Below are 25,344 nucleotides of genomic sequence, written 5' to 3' on the forward strand. Positions count from 1 at the left end.
AAATGAAAAATGACCAAACTCGAGGCTTTCACCAACTATTAGTTTTTCTTGTCTATTATCAAACACTATTTATTATAGGAATTATTGTGAATTTTCTTACTGTTTAGCTTGATTTCTTTTTTTAATTAGACATTACAATTATTCATATAAAGATCTCAAGTATAAACTTTGTGGAAAGCGCCCCAACACAACTCAAAAGATTTTTAATAGGCGTCCAGGCGCTGAAACGAGCATTTAGGCAATTTTAGGGAACACGATATCAAGGGCGCCATATACTAACTAGTCTTTTTTTTTTTTTTTTAATAAAAGCAAAAGAAAACTCAAAGCCTTGGTATACACCTATTTCAATTAAGGTTGACTATAAGAAAATGGAAAATAATAAATGCCAAACACCAATTGTTAGGGAAATCAAGTCTTGTATCTGTTAATGGCATTCAGTAAGGCTAAATTAAGTTTGTAGCGAGGTCCTTGTAATGAATTAACGAATTTTAAATACAATGAAACATTATTATTGGCCAAACTTTGTCCCATTTTCCATTCTCTTATCGTCAAACTTTTTTGAAATAGGTGTATACGCTATGCCTCCCTCGCAGGCGTTTTAGGCAGGCGTCGCTCGCTCCCCCAGCGACGCCTTCCTAAAAATGCTTGCGAGGGGGGCTATATACGGTAAAGCTTTAGTTTTTTACCCCGGCATGGCCTCACTCTCGGTTAGTAAGTAGCTAGCTTCCATTTTGTTTCCATCACAGTTTTCTTCCATACTGAGTGACCTAACAGCAGTGGAGAATGTGCAACGTCAGATCCGAGCCAATCGGAAACCGCGGTCCGCACTCATGGCCGAGGTGTTCGGCAGAGGTAAAACGCGTCGCTTTTGGTGCCCGTGGACTTACATGGATTCTTCCCTTACAGGGCGCCCCTTGGTGGAGTTGTTTTCTTGGACTGAGATATGTTCTTTTGATTAGTGTTGTACCTGGGCCGAGCTGTTGTTCCTGGGCAGGGAGGTGTTTCAGGATGGAGGGGGTGTTCTATTTTGAGTAGCGGATGGTTATCACTGGACAGAGAGGTGTTCCTGATCGAGGGGTTCTTCCTGGACAGAGAGGTGTTCCTGGTCGAGGGGTTCTTCCTGGACAGAGAGGTGTTCCTGGTCGAGGGGTTCTTCCTGCACAGAGAGGTGTTCCTGGCCGAGGGGTTCTTCCTGGACAGAGAGGTGTTCCTGGCCGAGGGGTTCTTCCTGGACAGAGAGGTGTTCCTGGTCGAGGGGTTCTTCCTGCACAGAGAGGTGTTTGTGGTTGAGGGGTTCTTCCTGGAAAGAGAGGTGTTACTGGTCGAGGGGTTCTTCCTGGACAGAGAGGTGTTTCTGGTCAAGGGGTTCTTCCTGGAAAGAGAGGTGTTACTGGTCGAGGGGTTCTTCCTGCACAGAGAGGTGTTTGTGGTCGAAGGGTTCTTCCTGGAAAGAGAGGTGTTACTGGTCGAGGGGTTCTTCCTGGACAGAGAGGTGTTTCTGGTCAAGGGGTTCTTCCTGGACAGAGAGGTGTTTCTGGTCAAGGGGTTCTTCCTGGAAAGAGAGGTGTTACTGGTCGAGGGGTTCTTCCTGCACAGAGAGGTGTTTGTGGTCGAAGGGTTCTTCCTGGAAAGAGAGGTGTTACTGGTCGAGGGGTTCTTCCTGGACAGAGAGGTGTTTCTGGTCAAGGGGTTCTTCCTGGACAGAGAGGTGTTCCTGGTCGAGGGGTTCTTCCTGCACAGAGAGGTGTTTGTGGTCGAGGGGTTCTTCCTGGACAGAGAGGTGTTTCTGGTCGAGGGGTTCTTCCTGGACAGAGAGGTGTTTCTGGTCGAGGGGTTCTTCCTGGACAGAGAGGTGTTCCTGGTCGAGGGGTTCTTCCTGGACAGAGAGGTGTTTCTGGTCGAAAGGTTCTTCCTGGACAGAGAGGTGTTTCTGGTCGAGGGGTTCTTCCTGGACAGAGAGGTGTTTCTGGTCGAGGGGTGCTTCCTGGACAGAGAGGTGTTCCTGGTCGAGGGGTTCTCCCTGGACAGAGAGGTGTTTCTGGTCAAGGGGTTCTTCCTGGACAGAGAGGTGTTTCTGGTCAAGGGGTTCTTCCTGGACAGAGAGGTGTTTCTGGTCAAGGTGTTCTTCCTGGACAGAGAGGTGTTCCTGGTCGAGGGGTTCTTCCTGCACAGAGAGGTGTTTGTGGTCGAGGGGTTCTTCCTGGACAGAGAGGTGTTTCTGGTCGAGGGGTTCTTCCTGGACAGAGAGGTGTTTCTGGTCGAGGGGTTCTTCCTGGACAGAGAGGTGTTCCTGGTCGAGGGGTTCTTCCTGGACAGAGAGGTGTTTCTGGTCGAAAGGTTCTTCCTGGACAGAGAGGTGTTTCTGGTCGAGGGGTTCTTCCTGGACAGAGAGGTGTTTCTGGTCGAGGGGTGCTTCCTGGACAGAGAGGTGTTCCTGGTCGAGGGGTTCTCCCTGGACAGAGAGGTGTTTCTGGTCAAGGGGTTCTTCCTGGACAGAGAGGTGTTTCTGGTCAAGGGGTTCTTCCTGGACAGAGAGGTGTTTCTGGTCAAGGGGTTCTTCCTGGACAGAGAGGTGTTCCTGGTCGAGGGGTTCTTCCTGCACAGAGAGGTGTTTGTGGTCGAGGGGTTCTTCCTGGAAAGAGAGGTGTTTGTGGTCGAGGGGTTCTTCCTAGACAGAGAGGTGTTTGTGGTCGAGGGGTTCTTCCTGGACAGAGAGGTGTTACTGGTCGAGGGGTTCTTCCTGGACAGAGAGGTGTTTGTGGTCAAGGGGTTCTTCCTGGACAGAGAGGTGTTTCTGGTCGAGGGGTTCTCCCTGGACAGAGAGGTGTTTCTGGTCAAGGGGTTCTTCCTGGACAGAGAGGTGTTTCTGGTCAAGGGGTTCTTCCTGGACAGAGAGGTGTTCCTGGTCGAGGGGTTCTTCCTGCACAGAGAGGTGTTTGTGGTCGAGGGGTTCTTCCTGGAAAGAGAGGTGTTACTGGTCGAGGGGTTCTTCCTGGACAGAGAGGTGTTTGTGGTCGAGGGGTTCTTCCTGGACAGAGAGGTGTTTCTGGTCGAGGGGTTCTTCCTGGACAGAGAGGTGTTTCTGGTCGAGGGGTTCTTCCTGGACAGAGAGGTGTTCCTGGTCGAGGGGTTCTTCCTGGAAAGAGAGGTGTTCTTGGTCGAGGGGTTCTTCCTGGACAGAGAGGTGTTTCTGGTCGAGGGGTTCTTCCTGGAAAGAGAGGTGTTCCTGGCCCGAGAGGTTCCTGAGCAAGGTGTTTCAGGATGGAGGGGTGTTATTTTAAGCAATGTGGTCCTTTGCCAAGGAGTATTTCTGAACAAAGGTGGTTTCTTGACTGAGGAGTGGTCAGGCTGTTATCTGCCATTTCGGCAAAGCTGTGCATTGTTTATTTACATTCTCATCTTGTTTTGTAATATTGTATGGGTAGTTGTCTATATTCTCTCAACGTTGACATGCCATCAATAAATTTCTCCTTTCCTAGCTAGCTAGACTAATTTTATTTGGAGATTCGAGCTATGGAGATTCAACTGTGTTTAAGATATATCTAGCTTTGTTTTTTTTTTCCAGGAAGCTACTTTCTGTGGTTCTGTCCATGTACTTCGCCTCCACCCTCTCAGAACGGAGCACGATCGCCCGACCGGTTCTACGTCTAAAGCACCGTGTCTTCTCATAGCTTCTAAGTCTAGATGAACGTGTCTTCAGGTCGCGTCTACGTCTAGAGCACCGTGTCTTCTCACCGCTTCTAAGTCTAGAGGAACGTGTCTTCAGGTCGCTTCTACGTCTAGAGCACCGTGTCTTTTGACCGGTTCTACGTCTAAAGCACCGTGTCTTCTCATAGCTTCTAAGTCTAGAGGAACGTGTCTTCAGGTCGCGTCTACGTCTAAAGCACCGTGTCTTCTCACCGCTTCTAAGTCTAGAGGAACGTGTCTTCAGGTCGCTTCTACGTCTAGAGCACCGTGTCTTTTGACCGGTTGTACGTCTAAAGCTCCGTGTCTTTTGACCGGTTGTACGTCTAAAGCTCCGTGTCTTTTGACCGGTTGTACGTCTAAAGCTCCGTGCCTTTTGACCGGTTGTACGTCTAAAGCTCCGTGTCTTCTCAGGCCGTTTCTACGTCTAAAGCACCGAGTCTTCTGCCGCTTCTGCGTCAGAATCTTCTTTCAAATGGCCTCTTTGTCTAGATCATGATCCACCTTTCGCCGTGAGTGGATGAGACCAGTGTAAGCAGTCAATCCTCTCGATGAATTGTGGGACAGATAAGGAAAAGTCACAACTTCGACTGTTACCCATGATCCACCTTTCGCCGTGTGTGGATGAGACCAGTAATAGCAGTCAATCCTCGCGAAGAATTGTGGGACAGATAAGGAAAAGTCACAACTTCGACTGTTACCCATGATCCACCTTTCGCCGTGTGTGGATGAGACCAGTAATAGCAGTCAATCCTCGCGAAGAATTGTGGGACAGATAAGGAAAAGTCACAACTTCGACTGTTACCCGGATGGAGATTAAATAATGCAGCATATATGAGTGTGAATATTATTATTAGACTCTGGGTCCGTTTGCACTATGACAATAGTTTTGATAAATGGTTACAAGATTTTCGCATCTCATATTTTTTTCCTGTTTGGCAATCGTGTTTGCACTAGCTCTTTTTCGAATTTCCCCTGTGAATCGAAGAGCCCCCATCCATCGCTAAGAGTGCCGCCATATTCTACTGAATATGACATTTGATAATTGATTGCTGTCAAGAAACAAAAAGCATTTTCACACTACGAAACATTTCGTGGCCTCCACCCGAGGCAGAACACCGGCTTTTTGAATTATGTTAAAGTCTAACAACTGCACTTAAAGCCGCATAGTCACCAGTTTACTTCCGGAGGTCCGACGGAAACCTCAACCGTCAAAAGACAAAAGAATCTTTTAGAATCCGAGATATTAACCAGGCCATCCGCTCTAAATTATCGATTACGTCCTCAAAGAAACTTCCAATACACTGCTTTCAATATTTTGAAATATTTTTCGCGTTTTCTGTTAAAAATCATCGGAATTTGTTACGTAATCGACCGGAAGTAAACTGGTGACAATGCGGCTTTAAAACCTACTTGTATCGACCGATATTGTTTGTAGAACTCTCAAAATCTCGCCTATCGCAAACAGGCCCTTTGTGTTTAACGGTAAAAACGTTAGAAATCACGTATAACTAGGCTCGTAGCCAAAGACAATGTGTTTCATGTGAGATTGGAAGTTCACCAACAAATGTAACAAAGATTTTAGTAGTTTTTTTAATGCCCGAGACTCCTTTACACTGGTTCGTTCGTCTTGAAAGCGTTAATTTTTGCTATTTTGGTATTGCTGAAAAATGTGAAAACGTCACTGTCACTCTGTGGGCGCAGAGCGTGACGGGAACTCCGCGAGAAAAATAGGGCTAGGATGGATAGGGTAAGGTTCTCATTCCAACTATACCCCATGAGTTTCCGAGAATAATTAAGTATTAATTTTAGTTATTTTATTTAAACTTTCTGTAAGAGGTGTAAAAGTAGTAATTTTTACCGGAGCGATTTGTAACATAATCATTGGAAAAATTGTAATAATAAAATAACTATTTATCATTTAAACACAAATTACGTCCACCCTTGTCTGGAGCAGAAAAAACGACGATAGAAGAACCGATTTTTCGGGGTAATGGGGAGGGGGGGGGGGGGGGGCTGGATTTTATTGCCGGCCGACACTGGTAGCTAATTCCATCTTAGTGCATATTTCTTTCGGAAAGGTTCCCGGTTACCGTTGTACTGCTCCGAATTCGCAACTTCCCAAAGCGAGCATATACTTACAAGCAGAAACGAGTGTGGTCAACTCCAAATAAACGCTGAAACATTTTCTCCAAAACGTTTTTTTTTTTTACTAAATAAAAATCCCGCGGGTCGATCCCGCATGCAGTACACGATATCGAGGCAGCAGGCCAGGCTGCAAGGCCTAGGTGCATGTGTTGTGTCCTGCGCGCTGTGCTGTGTGTAGAGAAAAGAGAGGCTGTCGCATAGAGAGGAGAAAGCCACCAGAAACAGCCTTGAAAACTTCCCTAAATACACCCCTTTACTGGGGTTTTACTCGTCTATCCTCTTTAAACCCAAAGCTGTACATACGTGGCCTTCAGTAGGTGCTAAACTATCGAAAGGTATCGCAACTTCACATTTTATTTCTTGAATTATTCAGTTGTATGGTTGTGGGGGTTCATAATTTTACACAAATGTTTCTATGAGAAGTGAACGTCAGAACACGAAATTTTCAAACTTTTTTATTTATTATTACTGAATCGTTATGTATATATATGTGTGTGAATATCCAGTGATATTCATCTTTGTTTTATACGTCGATACAGCGGCTAAAATATGAACGCTCGAAGTCGAAAGTGAGTTCGTCGAAGAGGACCCATCGATTCTTGGCATACGTTTACTGGTGGCTTTGTGTATCGATAAAGTAAACGCCGGTCCTTGCTAAAATCTATCTACTATGAGTTCCGAAGAAGACGAAAATGTCGATAGCATCGAAACCACGCCGATCGACGAGTCGGATTCCGTAGTTCGGTCGGTTGCGGAAGCCGATGTAAGTCTGGATGAAATGATGAGCTTGGCTTGCCGGCAAGGTAAACTAGATATAGTTGAGTTACTCCTTGAGAGTGGGGCCCATGTGGACTATCGAAATAAGGCCGGTAATACTCCCTTACTTGAGGCTTGTAGCCAAGGTCATGTCGATGTGGCTCGTTACCTACTTGACCACAGTGCCAACATCGATGCACCGACCGAGACAACTTCAGACAGTGCCCTCACGTGGGCCTGTACTTTAGGCAACGAAGCCATCGTCAAGTTATTACTACAACGCAAGGCAAACGTGGAGCATCGAACTAAAGATGGGTGCACTGCATTAATGTTTGCAGCCTTGGCAGGACATGTCAAAGTTGCCACTATGTTACTTGATCATGGTGCTGAAATCAATGTTGAATCTGACAGCAACAAGGATAGCCCATTAACCTTTGCATGCTGGAAAGGTCACTGTGATGTGGTAGAGTTACTCCTGGCCAGGAGTGCTAACATCGAGCATCGTACCAAGGAGGGGTTTACCCCGCTGATGTTTGCTGCCCTTGGTGGCCATACGGATGTGGCAGCAAAACTTCTTGAACAAGGCGCTAAGGTGAACATACCAAGCGGCAGCAACAATGACATCCCTCTTACCAGCGCATGCTGGAAGGGCCACCATGATGTGGTCAAACTGCTGCTGAAGTATACATCAAACATCGAGCATCGCACCAAGGATGGGTGCACCCCCCTGATGCTAGCTGCGAGGTATGTCAAATATTGTGTTGTATTAACTTGGCTTGAAGGGTGTCAGAAATACTGTTGTGGGATGTAGAGAAAAAATTACTTTTGTCTTTATTACTTGGAATATGGAACATTCTTCCTTTCTTTTTTTTACATTTCCATTAAAATGCATAACATATATATAAAATGGATTTCAATTTATTGTGGCAAAGAATAATATAGCTTTTGCAAGTTAACATTTGTAGTTTTTTTTTTAATTTGAAACAAAAATTTAAAAAAATAAGATTATATTTTTCTTTGGGCCTCTTTTTTAAAATAATTTTTTTATTCTCAAAGCTAAAATTTGAGTGCAGAGATTGGTAGAAAATTGAAATGAAATTGAAATGTTTCAACTAAAACCTCAATAAAAGCTCATGTCTTTAAAATGTGCATTATGTGCCTTTTATTGTAGAGACGTTTTTTTATACAAGGATATAAAGTAATCAGATAAATAATACTTCTTGCTAGGTTTGTGATTTTAGCAGCAGTGTAACCATTTGATTATAAAAATTCACTGAGATTTTCGTAACTAGAACTAGTATAGATGCCTAGATGTATGTTACATCAGAATAAACCATAATTCAGATTTTTTAAAATTCTTATGACCAAGAGAAAAGATCTGAAAACTGGCAAAATAAAAGGGTCTAAAATTTATAGTAACAGCTAACAATTAATGAGCAAATATATTGAAATGCTAGTTGAATATTTTGTGCTTGTTCCACTCTGTTCCTATTTTTTCTATAAGAAAAAAAAACAATCTGATGCTCTAAGGGCAATTACTTCCTCCCAAATTAAAAACATAGAAGAGGTCAGAAAGCATGTAAAAATAATTATTTCCTGCTCACTAGATTGTATATAGATTTTCATTAGTACAAGGTATTATCAAGTTGTCTGATTGATTTTTTAATGTTTATGGAAATGTCATTTTTGGTTTTTTAATGTATTATCTGTAAGTTGCATTGATTGGCTAACTGGTTAGTTATTACTAGACATGCTTGATGGTGCAAAAGTTATATTTTGCTGAACATTTTTCATAAACAGTTTTATTTATTGCCATAGCAAATCAGTCTAAACCAAATGGAATTGATCCTTCCTTGTTTCGATTGCCTTTGATGCCTTTGGAAGATTACCTTTTATAGTCGCCATTTCTTGAAATAAAGCTTTCATTTCTTTAACCTTGATTGGAATGTGCAAATAAAACTTTTTTGGAATTGAATAAAATTGGTTACACTCACAGTCCGGCTGAGAGTGTAGTCCAGCTGGTACAACTTAGTGATTAGATAATCTACAACAGTTTTAATTATTGAGATGTTTTCCTTTTATTTGCAAAATTTACCTTTTTACTCTGCTAGAGCTGTTTTGTTCTAACAAGAATTTTACAAAACACACATGATTAGATAATAATGTTTTTTAACCAGGTAGTATGTTTCTGGGTGATCTGTAGAGCGTTTGAGACAACCATGCTTTAGTCCCTGAATGTGGTTAGTATGGTTGAACATCTTGTGGAATTTATTTTGTCTTAAGATATCTTTTTCTATTATACACAGTTTTCTCTTATACATATGTGATAAAATCATAATTTTAGTATTATTTTTTATGGTAGAGCCAAATTTTTCTTGAACCCTCAAGGGAAATGACAAACAGTTTTAGCTGGGAAAGGGGGTACTTTAAGTTATTTGAGTAGAAATGACTGAACATTAGTCAGTTTAAGTTAGCCAGGAATTCGATTTTTCTAGGTTATTGGGGTTTCACTCTAGTTTATGTTTCACATACAGTTTCAAATTGTATTTATTACTGAATCTGTAAGAACAGCTGATTCTAAATCTTGTTTTCTGACTGAAAAGTTACTAATCTTGTTAACTTTTCTACCAAAATAAACAATACCATCTCATGGTAAAGAATACTAGGAAATATTTTTTCATTCCAGCACGTCATGAGTATATTGGTTTTCCCAGTGCATCATGGGTATATTTGTTACCCCAGTGCATCATGGGTATATCTGTTACCCCCAATGCATCATGGGTATATTTGTTACCCCCAGTGCATCATGGGTATATTGATTGTCCCAGTGCATCATGGGTATATTGGTTACCCCAGTGCATCATGGGTATATTGGTTACCCCAGTGCATCATGGGTATATTGATTACCCAAGTGCATCATGGGTATATTGCTTGTATTCAGTCATGTGACTTTCTTTTGTGCGTTAATTTCTGGTTTATGGAGTGGTGGTCAAACAAACCAACATGGCCGCCATTGTTCAAGCACACACTTTGATTCTCTCCAAGTACGCTGAAAGCGTAGAGCCAAATGTGAAGGATTGATACCCAAAAACAGTTTTATTGTGTCGAGGGATCGACCCCTACACTTTAAAAAAGAAAGATTGTGTGTCGGATTTCGACAAATTTCCCAAAGTCAAGTTCCCCAACGTCTCGAATAACCAAGCAGGGAAATATAATCTATCCATTTATAGAATTCTGCCCTCCAGAAAGCCGCTACCAATGCTAAAAACATTAGGGAATGTTTTGGGAACATGTATCATTTGTTGGCTGTCAAAAATCGTGTTAAAGGTGAGAAATCCAGCTTGCTTATATAAGCGAAAAAAAAAAATTAAAACTATGTTCTCAGCGTTCAGGAAAGCTGAAACACGTTCCAGCAATTCTTTACAACTTATAAACGTATAACTGAGTTTGACCGGGTAAGATACGGTGTCATAGCCATGCTGTTTACGGGATCTCAGAATAAGGGGGACAAAGTGTTCTCTCCCGAAAATATTGCATATTATATACACAAATTGTTGCTTTAAGAACGAAATTTAAGCAGATTTGGATATATAATCTCATGATGTAATAATCACATAATCACAATTTGGCCTCTTGCTTTGAATATGTTTAAGCTCAATTCTTTTTCCTTGTAAACATTAAACATTTTGGAGCTTATTATTTCATAATGAAAAGCAACATTCGACAAAATATACTTTAATTTATTCGAGTAGGCTCACTAATCCGCCATTGAGTATCAATATTGTGCACATAGCCATATTGGTTACCCCAGTGCATCATGTGTATATTTGTTACCTCAGTGCCATTATGGCTGTGTTGATTGACCCAGGGTATTATGGGTATATTGGTGAGTCCTTTATTGGTATGTCTGTTGTCTCAGTGCATCAAGGGTATATTGATTGTCCATTGCATCATGGTTATGTATGTTGTCATTGCACAATCAAATCATGGAAAGGTTTATATTATAGGTTGATATTCTGACAGCTCAACCTGTTTTTGCTTTTGTTTATCGGAAGGGCATATAATGGCTATGTTTGATTTCTCGTGGTTGCTGTCTTCCATAGGGAGGGGCACTACAGTGTTGCTAAGCTGATACTTGACAGTAAGGCTGAGGTTAACAAGCCATCTGGCAGTGAGAACAACATCCCTTTGACGCTGGCCTGCTGGAAAGGCCACACCAAAGTGGTGGAGCTTCTGCTAGAGCACAAGTCTAACATCGAACATCGCAACAAGGCAGGGTGCACACCTCTCATGCTTGCCGCACGGTGGGTGGTAACTATTTCTTGTGACCGAACAAGAACCCCTCCATATCCTTAAAGGGCCATGCGCTTTAGGGTGGCCATCTTGACAGTTTTGGGAACTTATAATGACGGGAGAAATGCCAATCTCATTGACATGAACTTCCCTGGTCAAAAGGCCGAGGTGAACAGGTGCTTTAGTTTGTGTCAGTGGAACCTGTAATTCTATCATTCTTTTTTTAATGCCTTGTCTTGGTGGTTAGGGTAGCACATGCCACGACAAGCTGATCCAGATATTGACCTTTTGGTTGAAAAGTGAAAAAAATATGTAATAAACATCTTTGGAATAGTCACCAAGATAGAGGGAGATGTACTTAATATTGGAAGGTTTTTTTTGAAGTGTTTGCACTTGGCATGAGGACTAGGGGATGTATTTGTTTGTATTATTTACATGCTTGCTCTATACTCATAGGGAGGGACATGTCGAGACCACTGAGTTACTACTGAACAAGGGAGCAGAAATCAACAAACCATCAGGCAGTAATGATGACACACCCCTTACATTAGCATGCTGGAAAGGTAATGTAATGGAATGAAATTTTGTTGCATTCAGGTCACATTTGTGTTGTTAAATTACTGTATAATGGTTTCGTTTCATTTTGTCACATGATATTGTTAGTTGGTTTTTGTGTAATGGTTTTGTTGTATTCAGGTCATGTTCTTGTGCTACTTGCGTTGTAATGGTTTTGTTGTATTCAGGTCATGTTGGTTTTACTTGCGTTGTAATGGTGTTGTTGTATTCAGGTCATGTTGGTTTTACTTGCGTTGTAATGGTGTTGTTGTATTCAGGTCATGTTGGTTCTACTTGCGTTGTAATGGTTTTGTTGTATTCAGGTCATGTTGGTTCTACTTGCGTTGTAATGGTGTTGTTGTATTCAGGTCATGTTGGTTCTACTTGCGTTGTAATGGTTTTGTTGTATTCAGGTCATGTTGGTTCTACTTGTGTTGTAATGGTTTTTTGTATTCAGGTCATGTTGGTTCTACTTGTGTTGTAATGGTGTTGTTGTATTCAGGTCATGTTGTTGATACTGTATGTTGTATTGGTTTTGTTGTATACAGGTCATGTTGGTGTTGTCGAGCTACTGCTAAAGCACCACTCGAAGGTTGACCACCAGACCAAGACCGGGTGCACTCCACTAATGGAGGCCACAAGGTACAGTGATTGTCTGCCATAGCATTTTGATGGACGTGTGTCACTGGAATATGGATGGCCAGGTCACTGGCACAGTAAAAAATAGAGCTGTTGTTGACCTATTTATATATTGTGCGCTGTATCACTGATTGACCTATTGCTGTTCTGATTAGGGAGGGTCATGTTATTGTTGTACTGATTGGCATATTGCTGTTGTTCTGATAAGGGAGGGTCATGTTATTGTTGTACTGATTGGCATATTGCTGTTGTTCTAATAAGGGAGGGTCATGTTATTGTTGTACTGATTGGCATATTGCTGTTGTTCTGATTAGGGAGGGTCATGTTATTGTTGTACTGATTGCCCTATTGCTGTTGTTCTGATTAGGGAGGGTCATGTTATTGTTGTACTGATTGGCCTATTGCTGTTCTGATTAGGGAGGGTCATGTTATTGTTGTACTGATTGGCCTATTGCTGTTCTGATTAGGGAGGGTCATGTTATTGTTGTACTGATTGGCCTATTGCTGTTCTGATTAGGGAGGGTCATGTTATTGTTGTACTGATTGGCCTATTGCTGTTCTGATTAGGGAGGGTCATGTTATTGTTTTACTGATTGGCCTATTGCTGTTCTGATTAGGGAGGGTCATGTTATTGTTGTACTGATTGGCCTATTGCTGTTGTTCTTATTAGGGAGGGCCATGTTGATGTCGCTGAGCAACTGCTGAATCATGGTGCTGATGTGGAATTGCCGGATAACTATGGACAAAGCCCTCTGTTCATGGCATGCTGGAAAGGTAAAATGCATTTTATGTATATTGTATATATCCTTAGGTACCACATTCATCTAGACATCACATGGGGCCTTCCTCTATTAGAAAATCTCTTCTGCTTTTCAGCCAATTAAAAAAAGGATGTGTACTATCTACTACTACTAAGTCAAATGATGTGCATTTGGTACTGTAACCTCCACCGTTTTCTCCTTGCTGTAGGACATCAAGCTGTAGCTGAACTCCTGTTGGAACACAGCGCAAGCAGGGATTGTCGTACTAAGACAGGAATAACTCCACTCTTCCAGGTAACCTGGCCTGAATTGCAACGTTGAATGCTGTTTGTGATTGATGTTTTTGGTAGAAGGGTTTCCTGTCTTAACCTTTGGGTATTGAATGCTATTTGTTGTTCTTGGTTTGGTATGTGGATAATTGCCTGAATTTCCTTTTAATGTTGTATGCTGTTTGTGATTGATGCTTTTGGAAGAAGAGTTTCCTGTCTTAACTTTTGGGTATTGAATGCTATTTGTTGTTCTTGGTTTGGTATGTGGACAATCACCTTGACTGCCCATTGCTGTTTTGGTTGTTATCCTTCCTTCCTTGTACATAGAATACGATTTACGATTGTTTTTAGCTACTAGTAGTATATTGAACGCAAACTGTGCTTGTGAATACTGAGAACAGTTGTTGATGGTCTGGTTAAGGAGGATGCATGTTTTTATTCTTATTGCAGGCTTGCCGGGAGAATCATGTGGAAGTTGTAAGGCTCTTACTTGATTGCGGAGCCAGCGTCAATGCTCCATTCCCCAATAGCAGGTAAGCATGAGAAAATAACTCTACATTTTTACATAGTAATGTGGTAGCTTTAGAAGTTTTATTATACAGGGATTTGTATGCAACAGTGTAATGATAGAGTGGGTAAATTTTGATAGATAGTCACTTTTCAAACTCCTGTAATTTTGTCAGTTCTCTGTTAGTCTGTTATAAGCAGAACCTATGATCACCTTTTTATATAATTATTTATTTTTTACAAATTCTTGTAAGGAGCCAGTTCTTCTGATAAACACTTTGTTTGGTCCCCAAAGGTTTTTGTCTATTTTTAAAAATTTAAATTTTACTTATGATGCCAATCAAACCTTTGTTATCACTGACCTTTTTTGATGTATTTTCAGGGAAAACCCTTTGACCTTGGCTGCTGAGAAAGGTCATGCTGAGCTGGTCTCATTGCTTCTAAGAAGGTGAGTTATTTATTCTTTTCCTTCCAGAAAAGGCAATGTTTTCTGAGATGATTCCTTTTTTTAAATGCTCTCTCTACAGAAATGCTAATGCTCAACATCTTCCTACAATTTTTAAATTTCTCTGAATAGAAATGCTTATATTGAACATCATAAATATTAATAACTCAATAACTTTGATTGTTCTGTGTATAAAAATCCGGTTTTGTTATAACTCTCCCTGTTTTTTTTTTTTTTTTTTGCGTTTTTCTGTATAAGAAAGCTAATGTTAAACAGCTGCTTACCATTTTGGTCTTTCTATATATAGGAGTGCTACTGTTAACATCTGACTATGTTTTCATCTTTGTATACAAATGCTAATCAGGGGTTTTATTAGGCCCCGATGGAACTGCCAGCTATTTTCTACCGAGCACTGGCTACTTTTTTAACAAAGTTGATTTAAACAGTCTTTGTCAGCCGCCATGTGCGAAAAAGAATCTATTTCGATCGGTGGATTTGGGAAAGCCAATGCAATATTTTCTATTGAACTTGGTTAATAAAGTATCAAACTTTATTTTTAAATGGTTATTTCGAGATTTTAGTACATTGTGTGACTTCCAATATTAAATCAATACAATAACAAAGGTGTGACTGACTAGGGCACTAGGACAAGTTGATTTAATAATGCTGATGTTTGACGTTTTCTTTACCTGTATAGGAATGCTAATGTTGAATGCCACACCAAGAAAGGTTGTACCCCGTTCCATCTGTCCTGCAAGGAGGGCCACCTGGCAATCTCCATAGCATTACACATCCGTGGTGCTGACACAGAGGTAGATAATGATTTATTATTGCCATTGTGGCTGATTTTTAGGAACAAAAATATAAGCTGAAAAAAGTGAATTAGTTTTGTCAACTGTAAGTAATTGTTAGAATGTTGAACTGCCTCAACTGAGAATTGACACAACAAAAGCAAAACCCTTTTGTATTTGGTCAATCTAGTTTTTCAAAATGGGGGAACATCAACTAGCATCTTCATTATTCATGTTTTTGTTTTTGTTTTTATTTGCAGGCTGTTGATTCCCGAAACAACAGTCCTCTAGTTGCAGCTATGAAAAATGGCCACACAGAAGTAAGCGAAATATTCATTTGAAATATTTTTATGGACAGAGTCTGATACGTGTCATGTCTCTATTCCAGTCAACGGAGTGGCTGCTAAATGTTGTCAACCATCTGCCATCAGAAGAGCAGTGTCAGAAGTGTCTGGTAGCACCGATCGAGGATAAAGACCGCCATGAGGAAGTAATGCTGGGAAGAACCAAGTGCTATGATCTGGTCACAAAGGTACAACATCTCCAAAAAAAAAACCTAGTCACAGAAGATAATCACATTCTCACAAAACTCTTGCAATTGCTTGATTTATAAACAACAAAAGATGAAAGTGTCATTTTAAAGAGAAATATACTTTTTCTTGTCTACATATACAATTAATAATTGCTTAGCTAAAATAAATCTCAGGGGTCTGTGTGTACCCTTCCTCGGTGGCCAAATAGTTGGTCAGGAATCTCCAAATACTATAATTTTTCCATATGATACCTATGACTGCACACCCCCCCTCGGCCTATCCTGGGTATTCACCTGAATCTTATGGTTGTTTTTGTAACTGGTTTGACATTTTAAAAAAATCATTATTATTATTCCTTAGGCAAAGAAAGCAAAGGAACAGAAAGTTCAAAGGAACACAGAAATATTTCTCAAAGAGCTTGAAACGGAGAAAGAACGAGAGGACAACAGGAAAAAGAAGGCAGCAGCTAAGCGCAGGGACAAGCGGAAGCGCAGAAAGGCTGCTAAAGAAAATGAAGGCAGTAACGTCAAAGAAGATTTACCGCTTGAGAATCGTCCACAGGAAGTAGCAGAAAATGAGTCTGAAGGTGATGGGAGTGAGGGAAGTGATGAGTATGCAACCCAGACACAGGCTCAGATCTTAAGGGAGTGCCAGAATGAACTAGTACAGGAAACCAAAAATATACAAAAGAAGAAGACAGAGTCGCCATACAAGCAGGATTTGAACCACTTGGACTCCAGCAAGCTGGATGAACGTTCACTAGGACGGAATAAGATTGACATTGATGTTGAGGAGCTGTCAAAAAATCTGGTTGGGTCAAATGATCGGCAGCATCAACAACATGTCGACCCTGTGGATTATGTGGATCGAAAGAGTGAGAGCTCAAAGTCTAAGGTTACAAAGAAGCGCTCAGAAGATGGTTTAGAGGTGAAAGAGATAAAAAAGAAGTCTTCTTCCCCACAGAGTGCACAAAAAGGAAAGAAAAACGAGACAGATGCAAAATCATTTAGTCCAGCCCACCTTACTGTAAATGTAACTGAGACAAAGTCAGATAAGACTGGTGCAAAAAAGGAAGGAAACACACTTAGCAGCTCTGTAACCTCTTCTAGCTCTACCCAAAATAACGGCTTACTTTCACTGAGCTCTACTTGTGATAACTCCACGCCACATAAGCCCCCAGAAAGCCCGACTGAGTTGTCTACAATGCCTCAACCTGTATCCCCAAGGGAACGGGGGAAAGCGCACCATTCACCAAAGTCATCCCCTGAAGATGGAGAGAAGACAGGAAGAAGGGGGAAGGAGGGTGACAGTCAGGAGGGAGGAAAGCACAGTAAGGGAAGGATAGTCTCCAAGGGTAGTACAACCTCAGGACAGTCCATCACTGTTAAGACATCCCCTGCTGAAGCGGACAAGGATCTCAAACCAGGTGAAGTCTCAGGTACAGTATTTTCTAGTTCTGTTAAGTTTTTTTTAATGGAGATGAAGATCTGTAGGATTTCTGAATCCTGTAAAGTGTAGCCGTTACTGCATATGCATAATATGTAAATCCCATTTAGGCATGTTCTGATGTATTATTATATGTTAGATTCATGGTTCGTGTGTCCTAGTATTTTTTTTTATTTAAATAAAAAAACAGTTAACAAGTAGATATTTGCTACTAATAGCTCACTCGCCAAGATCAAAGCAGCATACAATGGTTATTAAAACAGAGGAGCACTGGAAAGAAGTAACAAGGACTCCAACCAATGCTAAGTAAGTAGTTCCCTGCAAGCAAAGGCCTGCTAATGGTATTTTTTTTAATTGATAAGCAGTCACCATTTTTTCCTCCTCTGGTCTGATATAATATTTTGCCTCTCCTTTTTCCCAGGACAATGGTTGTACAACTAACTGCACCCAACGCATTATGCGGTAGAGTGATTGGCAGAGGTGGAAGCAAGATTAACTCTATCACGGTAAGAAATACTCAATAGAAATCCCAAACAGCAGTTCTTAGAATACTTATGTCACATGCTGTGGACACTGATATGATAGACACACAATTAAAAAAAATTCTAGTCTCTTCACTATTTTCCACTGTCAGTGAATCTGAAATAATGTGAGTTGACTTTATTTTTTTCTTTAATTGACAGGGCCAGAGCAGGCCTCAAATTATTGGGCTGGCACAATACAGACACATTAAAAAACAATGGGGGCACAGCCACGCCCCTACTTTTCATTTCCTTATAATTTTTGAAAATATTGTGATGGCACGTTCCCTGATTGATAATCCAATTTCAAAAGAATAGAGACATATAGTAAAAGCTTGATTATTAAGGAGTGTTAATAGAGGGAGGGGGCCTTTTTTAAAGTCTAAATTTTCACCATCCTTGTGTGCATGTCATCATTTTACATTGAATTTAGCAGCACAAGATGCTTGTGTTTGTCAGTGCTATTGGTACATGTTATTAGCAAGATCGTGTTGAAGAACAAGTTTGATTTAAGTGTCTAGACAGTAGTTTGATCATGGACATACTTTGCGCTTTTGATGGAGATGGGGGTGTTAAAAAGATTGAAGGTTAAGTAGAGTTTTGTTGTTCAGCAGAGAGTTAACTTTTTTTGTATCATACAGGAGGAGTCAGGGGCTCAGATTACCATTGGAAAACCTGAACCAAAAAACCCAACAGATAGGGTTATTACCATCAAGGTACCTATATATTGTTTTTATTTCTTTTGGAATAACTTAAATAAAAAAAGTCACAATGATACTTGATAATACATATGAAGTAAGTTCAGAGAATTAATCTACATATACAATTAAAACCCTGATCCTTTAAGAAGCTGTAACATATCCCCATCCTCTTAAGCATCTAAGAGTGCAGTGTGGCATCTAAAACAATTTGACAGTCATCTAAGCTATTTGTTATGTTTACATTTAAGGGCTCTAACAAATCTGTACAGCGTGCCAAGTTTCTTGTCACAACAGCCCTCAACACGCCAAGCACCGTGGGTCAGCCATCTCTGACGACGCCTACAACCACAGCAACTACTGCAACCTCGTTTAACACCTCTGACAGCTCAAACACCTTGAGTGCACCTGTTAGAGGGAATTACGCTGCTATTGCATCTAACACTTCTTCATCTGAGTGGCCGACCATAATGCAGGCAAATACCATGTCGACTGGCCAGGTGTCTATAAAACCAACTGTCAAGACTGTGTTGAGTGAGCCAAGCAGACGATCTCCTGAGGTAGGTATTTACACCTATGCTAATTAGCCTTGAACCAGCCAAGCATGTGCTATACAGTATAGTCGGTTAACCACAGTACATAGAATTAACACAAAAATCACTCATAAATCCTTAAGCTTATGAATGTCCTTTTGATACTCTACAGTAGAATATGCGCACTATTTATCAAACTTTAGACTATAGACAAACTGGTGAGCTTTGAAAATATAAGTGATTTTATCACTGTGTTTTGAAGCTAGGCACTTTTTTGTTTACCAGCATGCTCTTTTAAAAACAGTGCTATCTAAAAATAAAAGAAACAAAGTGAATGAATGCACTGTACATATTCCATGTGTTATGTTGTATGTTCACCATTTTGCAAGGGTTTGTGACATAGTTCACCAACATTCCCTCTCAACCAAGGGTAGCCCCCCTGGCTGATAATAGTGCTGTTTGCACAGTGCATTAAACCTGTGGAAGTGGATTGTTATAAGCCATGTTTTGCATTAGAATTTCTCAGATACATTGAATTGAATGGTGAATTTCAGGATATCATGGCCGAGGCAAGGAGTGAGAATCAAACCCACACCAGGTCACTCTCATCCAGCAGCTCAGAAAATAGCTTCAGCTTTAAGGTGACCAAGTCTACTTCTCCTATCACTGTTACCAAGGCAACACCTGCCTGGTCGTCCTCTGCCTGGAAACCCAACCGTCCTCCTGTCACTCAAAGCATCGGCATGTCCACCAGTGCTGTCACCACGTGCACCAGTAGCTGTCGCACCACAATAGAGACATCAGCAACCAGTGGTGTAGCTGTGATGTGCGAGGAGGGGATGAGGTTTGGGGCATCTGTGAGGGGATATCAAGACCAGGAGGATGCGCTGCCGCAAGCTGCTGTTATACAGGATGGGGTGCCATCACATCCATTGGCACCCTTCACCTCTGAAAGCAATCCAAGGCCAGAGACAAAGGTATAATGTGTGATTGGGACAAGGTTTTTATTAGTTCAAGAAGGCCAGCCAAACCACTTATTTATACTCCTACACATTACTAAACCTGAAAAAGCATTTATTTCTATCAGCTCATCCAAGCTCCATTGAACTTGAGTAACTAAATGAATACATTTAAAATCGCCAAGTGCACACTGTGTTTTAAAGAAAACAATTGCTTTATTATATTTTTTCTGGGTATGGTGTCATTTTTTGAATGCCTGAAATGAGTTTCATTTTATGTTTCCAGTTGAATATAAGCCATTTTATCCTGGATTAATGGCAATGGAAATCAGTGTGGTTTGTCAGATTGGTCCTAACAAACTTTACGTCTTTCTATCCTTAATCTCAAATACACATAAACTTATAATAATTCCAAAAGAAAGACTGATAATTTGATAGTCAAATAGTGCAGTCAACCCTTTGATATCTATACTTTATTTTCAAATAGGTTCCCATCACCACTATTGGTGCCAGTACCAGTGCCGAGGTGACCACCTCCCAGCGTGACCTGATGCCATCGCCCAGCCAAGCCCATGTTACTGCTACAGCCCACTACGGCGCCATAGGCTCTAACAAGCCAGTCCCTACACCACACGAAACCACCTCTGCTAGCTATGTCAGCTCGTTTGGAGCCATTGGGCAGACTGTTAATATGTCTACAATGCTAAAAGGTGAGTCATTAGCGGGGGCAACAATAGGAAGGGTTCAAATCATGAGAACCATTTCAAGAAACGTTTAATGATCTTGCCATGCAAACATGCATTTAGCCTGGTTCAGAATTACTTTTGGATATTTTATTTTGTTTGTATTGTTGGCATTTTTCTTTTGCCTTGGTTCTTGGGCTTGGTTATAAAAGTGGTTAAACCCTATGTGTGCTAATAGTTATTGTATTTTTGTGTGTGTTAGAATCGGCACCAGAGTTTACCCCTGGCAAGATGAAAGAGTCTTTGCTTGGTGATCCTCAAATTAGCCAAGAGAGTTCTTGTGAACCTCTAGGGTCTCCGCCGGCCGCCCCCAGCACCAAGTTTCCATGCTACAGTCCATGGTCCACTAAGAGTGCAGGTATGAGAGTAGAGGGTGCCTTACCTGTCTCTTTAAAGCAAGAGCACTACATAGCCTTCAGTTGGGGCATGGCCAGGCGGGAGCGGAGGTGCTCGTACACATGCTTATCCCTACATTTATCAGATCCACACAACAAGGGCAGTGACAAAGTTTTACTAAGGGAGGGAGAGTGCACATCTCTCAGAACAATGTTTGGATTACCTAATAAACATGAGAGGCATGGCCGGGATTTAGTTACTCTTCTGCTTTTACTTACCCGTGTTTGTATCTTACAGGCATTGGTAGAGATAATGCATTCTCTGGGTCTGACAGCAAGTTTCAGGTAGGAGATTATACTACACAATACAAAACAAACAGAAAAAGGTCTGAGAAGGCTTACCCCAACTCTACGCTTACATCAACTACGATTTACAATAAAAATTGTTACATTTGAGCTGGACAAAACTGTGATATTGCCAAATAAATTTGTTGATTAATTCTAGTACAATAGACCCATCCCAAATCTCAAATGTTTTTAAATAGGTTTTAGTTTCCTGTCGTTGTTCCCTGTCAGTTCATATTCTTTATTTAAGACACCATTTCTTTCTGCAGGGACCACTTCCAGGGATGGAGCTTTTCACTGGCGCAAACAGCCTCTTCAGCGGGTAAATATCAACCAAGGGTCCAGGGAAGGGGGCCCATGCACTGGCCTTATCTATAAAAACTAGATTTTAAAAAAAATGATAGAATAATATTTGGTTGCCAACAAGCGACAAACAAGTAAACAAACGTTCATTTGAGATAACAAATGGTGCAATGCGGGTTTTTACCTCTCTTACCCGTCCCTATAAGGTATCAGCTATAAGGAGTCATGAGAGGTCATGAGTGATAATCAAAAATGATGATGATAATGTGTTCATAACATATACCCAAATTGACCACAGTCCCTCAAGCAAACACCTGGGATGTCAAGCTGATATGTAATTACTAATTGGACGTTGTCTTCACAAGCCGTACTGTCATACCCCCTGGTCAATATATATGTATACATGCTAATCGGCGGTTGCTGTATAAGCGATGGATCCTATTCTAAGTATATATGCTTCCAACAGATCTCTTCCATCGTACCCCTGGTCCACGGGCGAGGACGAAGACAGGATGGATAGAGGCCGCAGTATTAGCTGGACAGGACAGGTACAAACTATTGCACTCATTTCTACTCTACCTGAACACATAGTTGTGTTTGTTGTGGACATATCCCCATCCTCGCTAGACCGTGAAAGGTGTTTTTACGTCGTAGGAAAATTGCTGAAATGTACCCAAAAGAAGGCAATTCCACTTGCTTAGATTTTTTCCATTGTGTGTGTGATATTTTTTCCCTGTCACCGTCCTCGTTGCTGGCGTCCTTGCCAACACGGCCTAATGTGGGGTATCTCCCAACGCCTTGGTAGCTTCCTTCCATGTCCTCTTATCCTCTAACCAGTCCCATTATTTGACAGGCCGAGTACCAGGACTCTCGACTAGGCAGTGTCACTTCCACCAGTGCGTCCCCGCCCGGCAAGAAACAAGAGGGGTCTCTCTTACAGGGCGAGGCCGCAAAGGGTGACAGTAACAGTTTTAAGCCGCTAGCCACAAGCTCCATCTGGGGACAAATGGGGCCGCAAGGACACCCGGGAAGCTCTCTGTCGGTCACGTGTGACGAGGAGACGCCAGAGAAACAGGTAAGACTAAATGGATAAATGTCTCATCAACATCGAGAACATCAATAAATGACGGCACTTTGGATGGGTATGAGGTATTCTTTGACTAAAATTGCATTTTTGATCCCTGTCAGTCGAGAAAAGATGAATTCGGCTGTAAAGAAACAAATGCGAATGTCTGATTTGGTAACAATTATGTGGGATTGAACCTTTCAATAATTCTGTCAGGCTATTTATAAAGGAATCCTTTTCATGGCTCTTTATGAGAAACTCGATTCTCTCGTGATGCATAATTGGGGCTTTGTGTTAATGACTATAGAGTGATGCCTAGGGACGAGTTAGGTTTGTGTGCGAGTGACAAGAATATCGTCGTTTCAGGCCTGGAATAACTCCGACAGTACAAGCAGCAGCCGAAGTAGCAGTCGACAAGAGCTCAGCTCCATAATGGACGCAGACAGCGCCACCAACAGCGGCGTGTGGAACTCGTGTGCATTCGCAGATGACATCACACCAACCCCCCAGACTGGCAGTGGACCGTTGAGCATGCCCCACCCCAGTCAGGCGATGAACGTCAACACGCAGTGGAGTTCCAACCGGGGAGCATACAGCGCGCCATCATCCCCATCCCAACCGCGCTCACAGAGCCAACCCGAGCCTGGCTCGGAGTCTGTCGGGTTACAGCCATCCATGGATGACAGCGCTGTTCAGTGGAATTCAAAGGAGAAAAGTCCGCGTTCGCACAGCAGCAGTGACCAGACGTCTGGGTGGAACAGTGGGTCGCAGCAGGCACCGAGACGATCCAGCATAGACCTGAGCCAGTCGTACCAGATGGAGGGAGGCGGGGTGCCAAGCGGGCCATGGCAGTACCCATCCCGCCAGCAGGAGGTGTGCTCCGCTGGGTTTGGGGTGCGGGAGCCGTGGAGGGAGCCGCCTAGTACGCTCGGGTCGGGTTTCGACGTACCAATGATCCTCAAGCGGCTTACGCTCGAGAAGTATCTTCCCGTGTTCGAGGTGAGCTCTACGATTTCGATACAATCTTTGGAACGTTGCGATGAATTATGAATAAGGCTTCTCATCGGTCGGGAAATAAGATTAAGTTACCAAAAACATGGCATAGGCTGGTAAAGAAGGGCGTCCCAGAATTCGTAGAATAAATACTCGCAAAAATTCGATTGAAATTTTTTTTTTGTTGTTGAACACAGGAGAATAACATCAACGGCGGTCGACTGGCGCAGATGACCGAGGCGGATCTCGAGAGACTGGGCATACCCAAGGGCCCTCGATTAAAGCTTCTACACGCCATACGCAGCTCCCACAGCAGTCACGGTAATAGAACACTTGATCGCCCGGTTTAGCTCTAATGAATAGTAGTCATCGTATAGATGTACCATTATCGTGTGAATATCATTAATATCAAACAAAGTCTATGTTCATTTTTTGGATTCCACTTTGTTCTATCCAGACTACCAGAAGCTTCCAGGTTCACTTCCAAAGAGCCGCTAAACGGCTACAATGACTGACCTAATGTTTTGATCGAACGAGTTAAAATTGGGACCCCTGGTACCTAGGGTAAAGTTTTAAACCAACGAGTAGTTGATGTCTCACGGATTTTCTCTAACAACTCTCGTGTTGGTTGTTATAGGTACAAGGCTGGCGACTTGGCCGACTACCATGAATAGTAACTACAACAACCCCGATAACGGTCTCATCCCGCCAAACTCCGCACCTCACACCTCCAAGAAACCGCCACCTAAACCTGAGCCCTCAGTCATGGGCAAGCACAACCACGTGGCTAGCAACCAGATGAACGCGGGGATCCCCCCACAAATCCCAGCCCAGGTGCACAAGAAGGTACTAACAAAACAACCATTCGATCACCAAGCCCTGCAACCGCCCCTTCAAGCCAACCACGTCAACCAACCACTTTTATCCATGATGTCACCGGCCAGGGGGGGCGCGCCGCCACAGCAGCACCCCACCCTCCTCGGGACGCAAGAACAGCACCTTGGCGGCCTCCCCTCCAGGCCCCACTCTGCTTCCGGGAATTTGACGAATCACCAGGTCTTCCCAGCCAATTCGATTGCGCCCGGTGATCAGCAGTTTCCGTTTCCAGGGCAACAAGGACATTATGTCAATCAAGTATCGTACAGCCATTCTCAGGTGTACTACCCCCCTGGTGGATATTACTACTTTTACCAGCAGCAATGAGGGGGAGGGCACGGGGAGTCTTGTCTCTCCAGTTCATCGAAGGGTTGTACATTTTTGGGCACTTTCCCACCCCTGCTTAATTTATTGATTGTTGGAATCAAAGTAAGTGGTTGTTCGACTTTCGCGCACTCTGTCACAGGCGATTTAGTTTCACGACAAGGTCTTGTTGAAGACAGGGTAGCCGAGTGGTTTGCTTGATACCAAAAAATCATATGTAGCTGTAGTAACACCTTGCTATTAAACGCAAATATATTATGCTGTCGTTTGTTTATTACCGGTGTACGAACGATTTAGTTCGATTGGCATTTTGTTCGGACTCATTCCATTGATTAACCCTAATTAATTGTAATTGCTCGAAACAGCGCATCCCTCAATTAAGCGCCTAAACCGTACAACTTTTGTGTCAGCATTTGCAAGAAAAGGCGATGTTGCGCGCTTTACTACCGGCGAACCAACTTTTGTCGCAGCAAAGGATAGACTGGTTCTTGTTGTTGATGTGCGACTTTCGCTAAACCAATCACTAACGCTAATGTAACTGCTTGCGTATTCCTGACGTCACTTTGCTGCGCACAGCATCTCCGAGTTTACTAACTACATTCTGCACCAAACTTTTTCATCTTACAACCGGCGGTAGTAAAAAACGCGCAACTTCACTTACGAACTTTTTTGCAGCAATGCTGTCACAAAAGTTGCACGATTTTGCTGCTCGTATTACCGTACCTTAAGAGGGAAAAAGCACTTTTTTTCTTGAGATAAGGGAGTTGCGGAGTCTCGAATGATGCAAGACAACAAATAACAGATGTTGCATTAAAGGACTG

General features: G+C 42.2%; 1 protein-coding gene across 2 annotated transcripts; it reads left to right on the forward strand.

The window, feature by feature from the left end:
* Positions 1-5,981: 5,981 nt before the first annotated feature.
* LOC116616864 (ankyrin repeat and KH domain-containing protein 1) lies at positions 5,982-24,781 on the forward strand. Of its 2 annotated transcripts, none has more exons than XM_032378967.2 (27): positions 5,982-6,167; positions 6,372-7,332; positions 10,692-10,892; positions 11,338-11,444; positions 11,985-12,078; positions 12,746-12,849; positions 13,045-13,130; positions 13,556-13,638; positions 13,995-14,060; positions 14,755-14,869; positions 15,109-15,168; positions 15,237-15,380; positions 15,742-16,807; positions 17,046-17,133; positions 17,249-17,333; positions 17,990-18,064; positions 18,298-18,606; positions 19,134-19,556; positions 20,026-20,248; positions 20,484-20,639; positions 20,915-20,961; positions 21,231-21,283; positions 21,731-21,812; positions 22,118-22,339; positions 22,697-23,329; positions 23,521-23,644; positions 23,961-24,781. In XM_032378967.2, the coding sequence occupies exons 2-27, from the start codon at positions 6,503-6,505 to the stop codon at positions 24,524-24,526; spliced, it is 6,042 nt and encodes a 2,013-aa protein (XP_032234858.2). In that variant the 5' UTR covers positions 5,982-6,167; positions 6,372-6,502; the 3' UTR covers positions 24,527-24,781. The 2 variants fall into 2 exon arrangements, with proteins under 2 accessions (XP_032234858.2, XP_032234857.2); XM_032378966.2 differs by having other exon boundaries at positions 5,983-6,167; positions 15,742-16,819.
* The last annotated feature ends 563 nt before the right edge of the window (positions 24,782-25,344 follow it).

This window comes from Nematostella vectensis, chromosome 9, assembly GCF_932526225.1.
Source record: "Nematostella vectensis chromosome 9, jaNemVect1.1, whole genome shotgun sequence".
Taxonomy (NCBI): Eukaryota; Metazoa; Cnidaria; class Anthozoa; order Actiniaria; family Edwardsiidae; genus Nematostella; species Nematostella vectensis.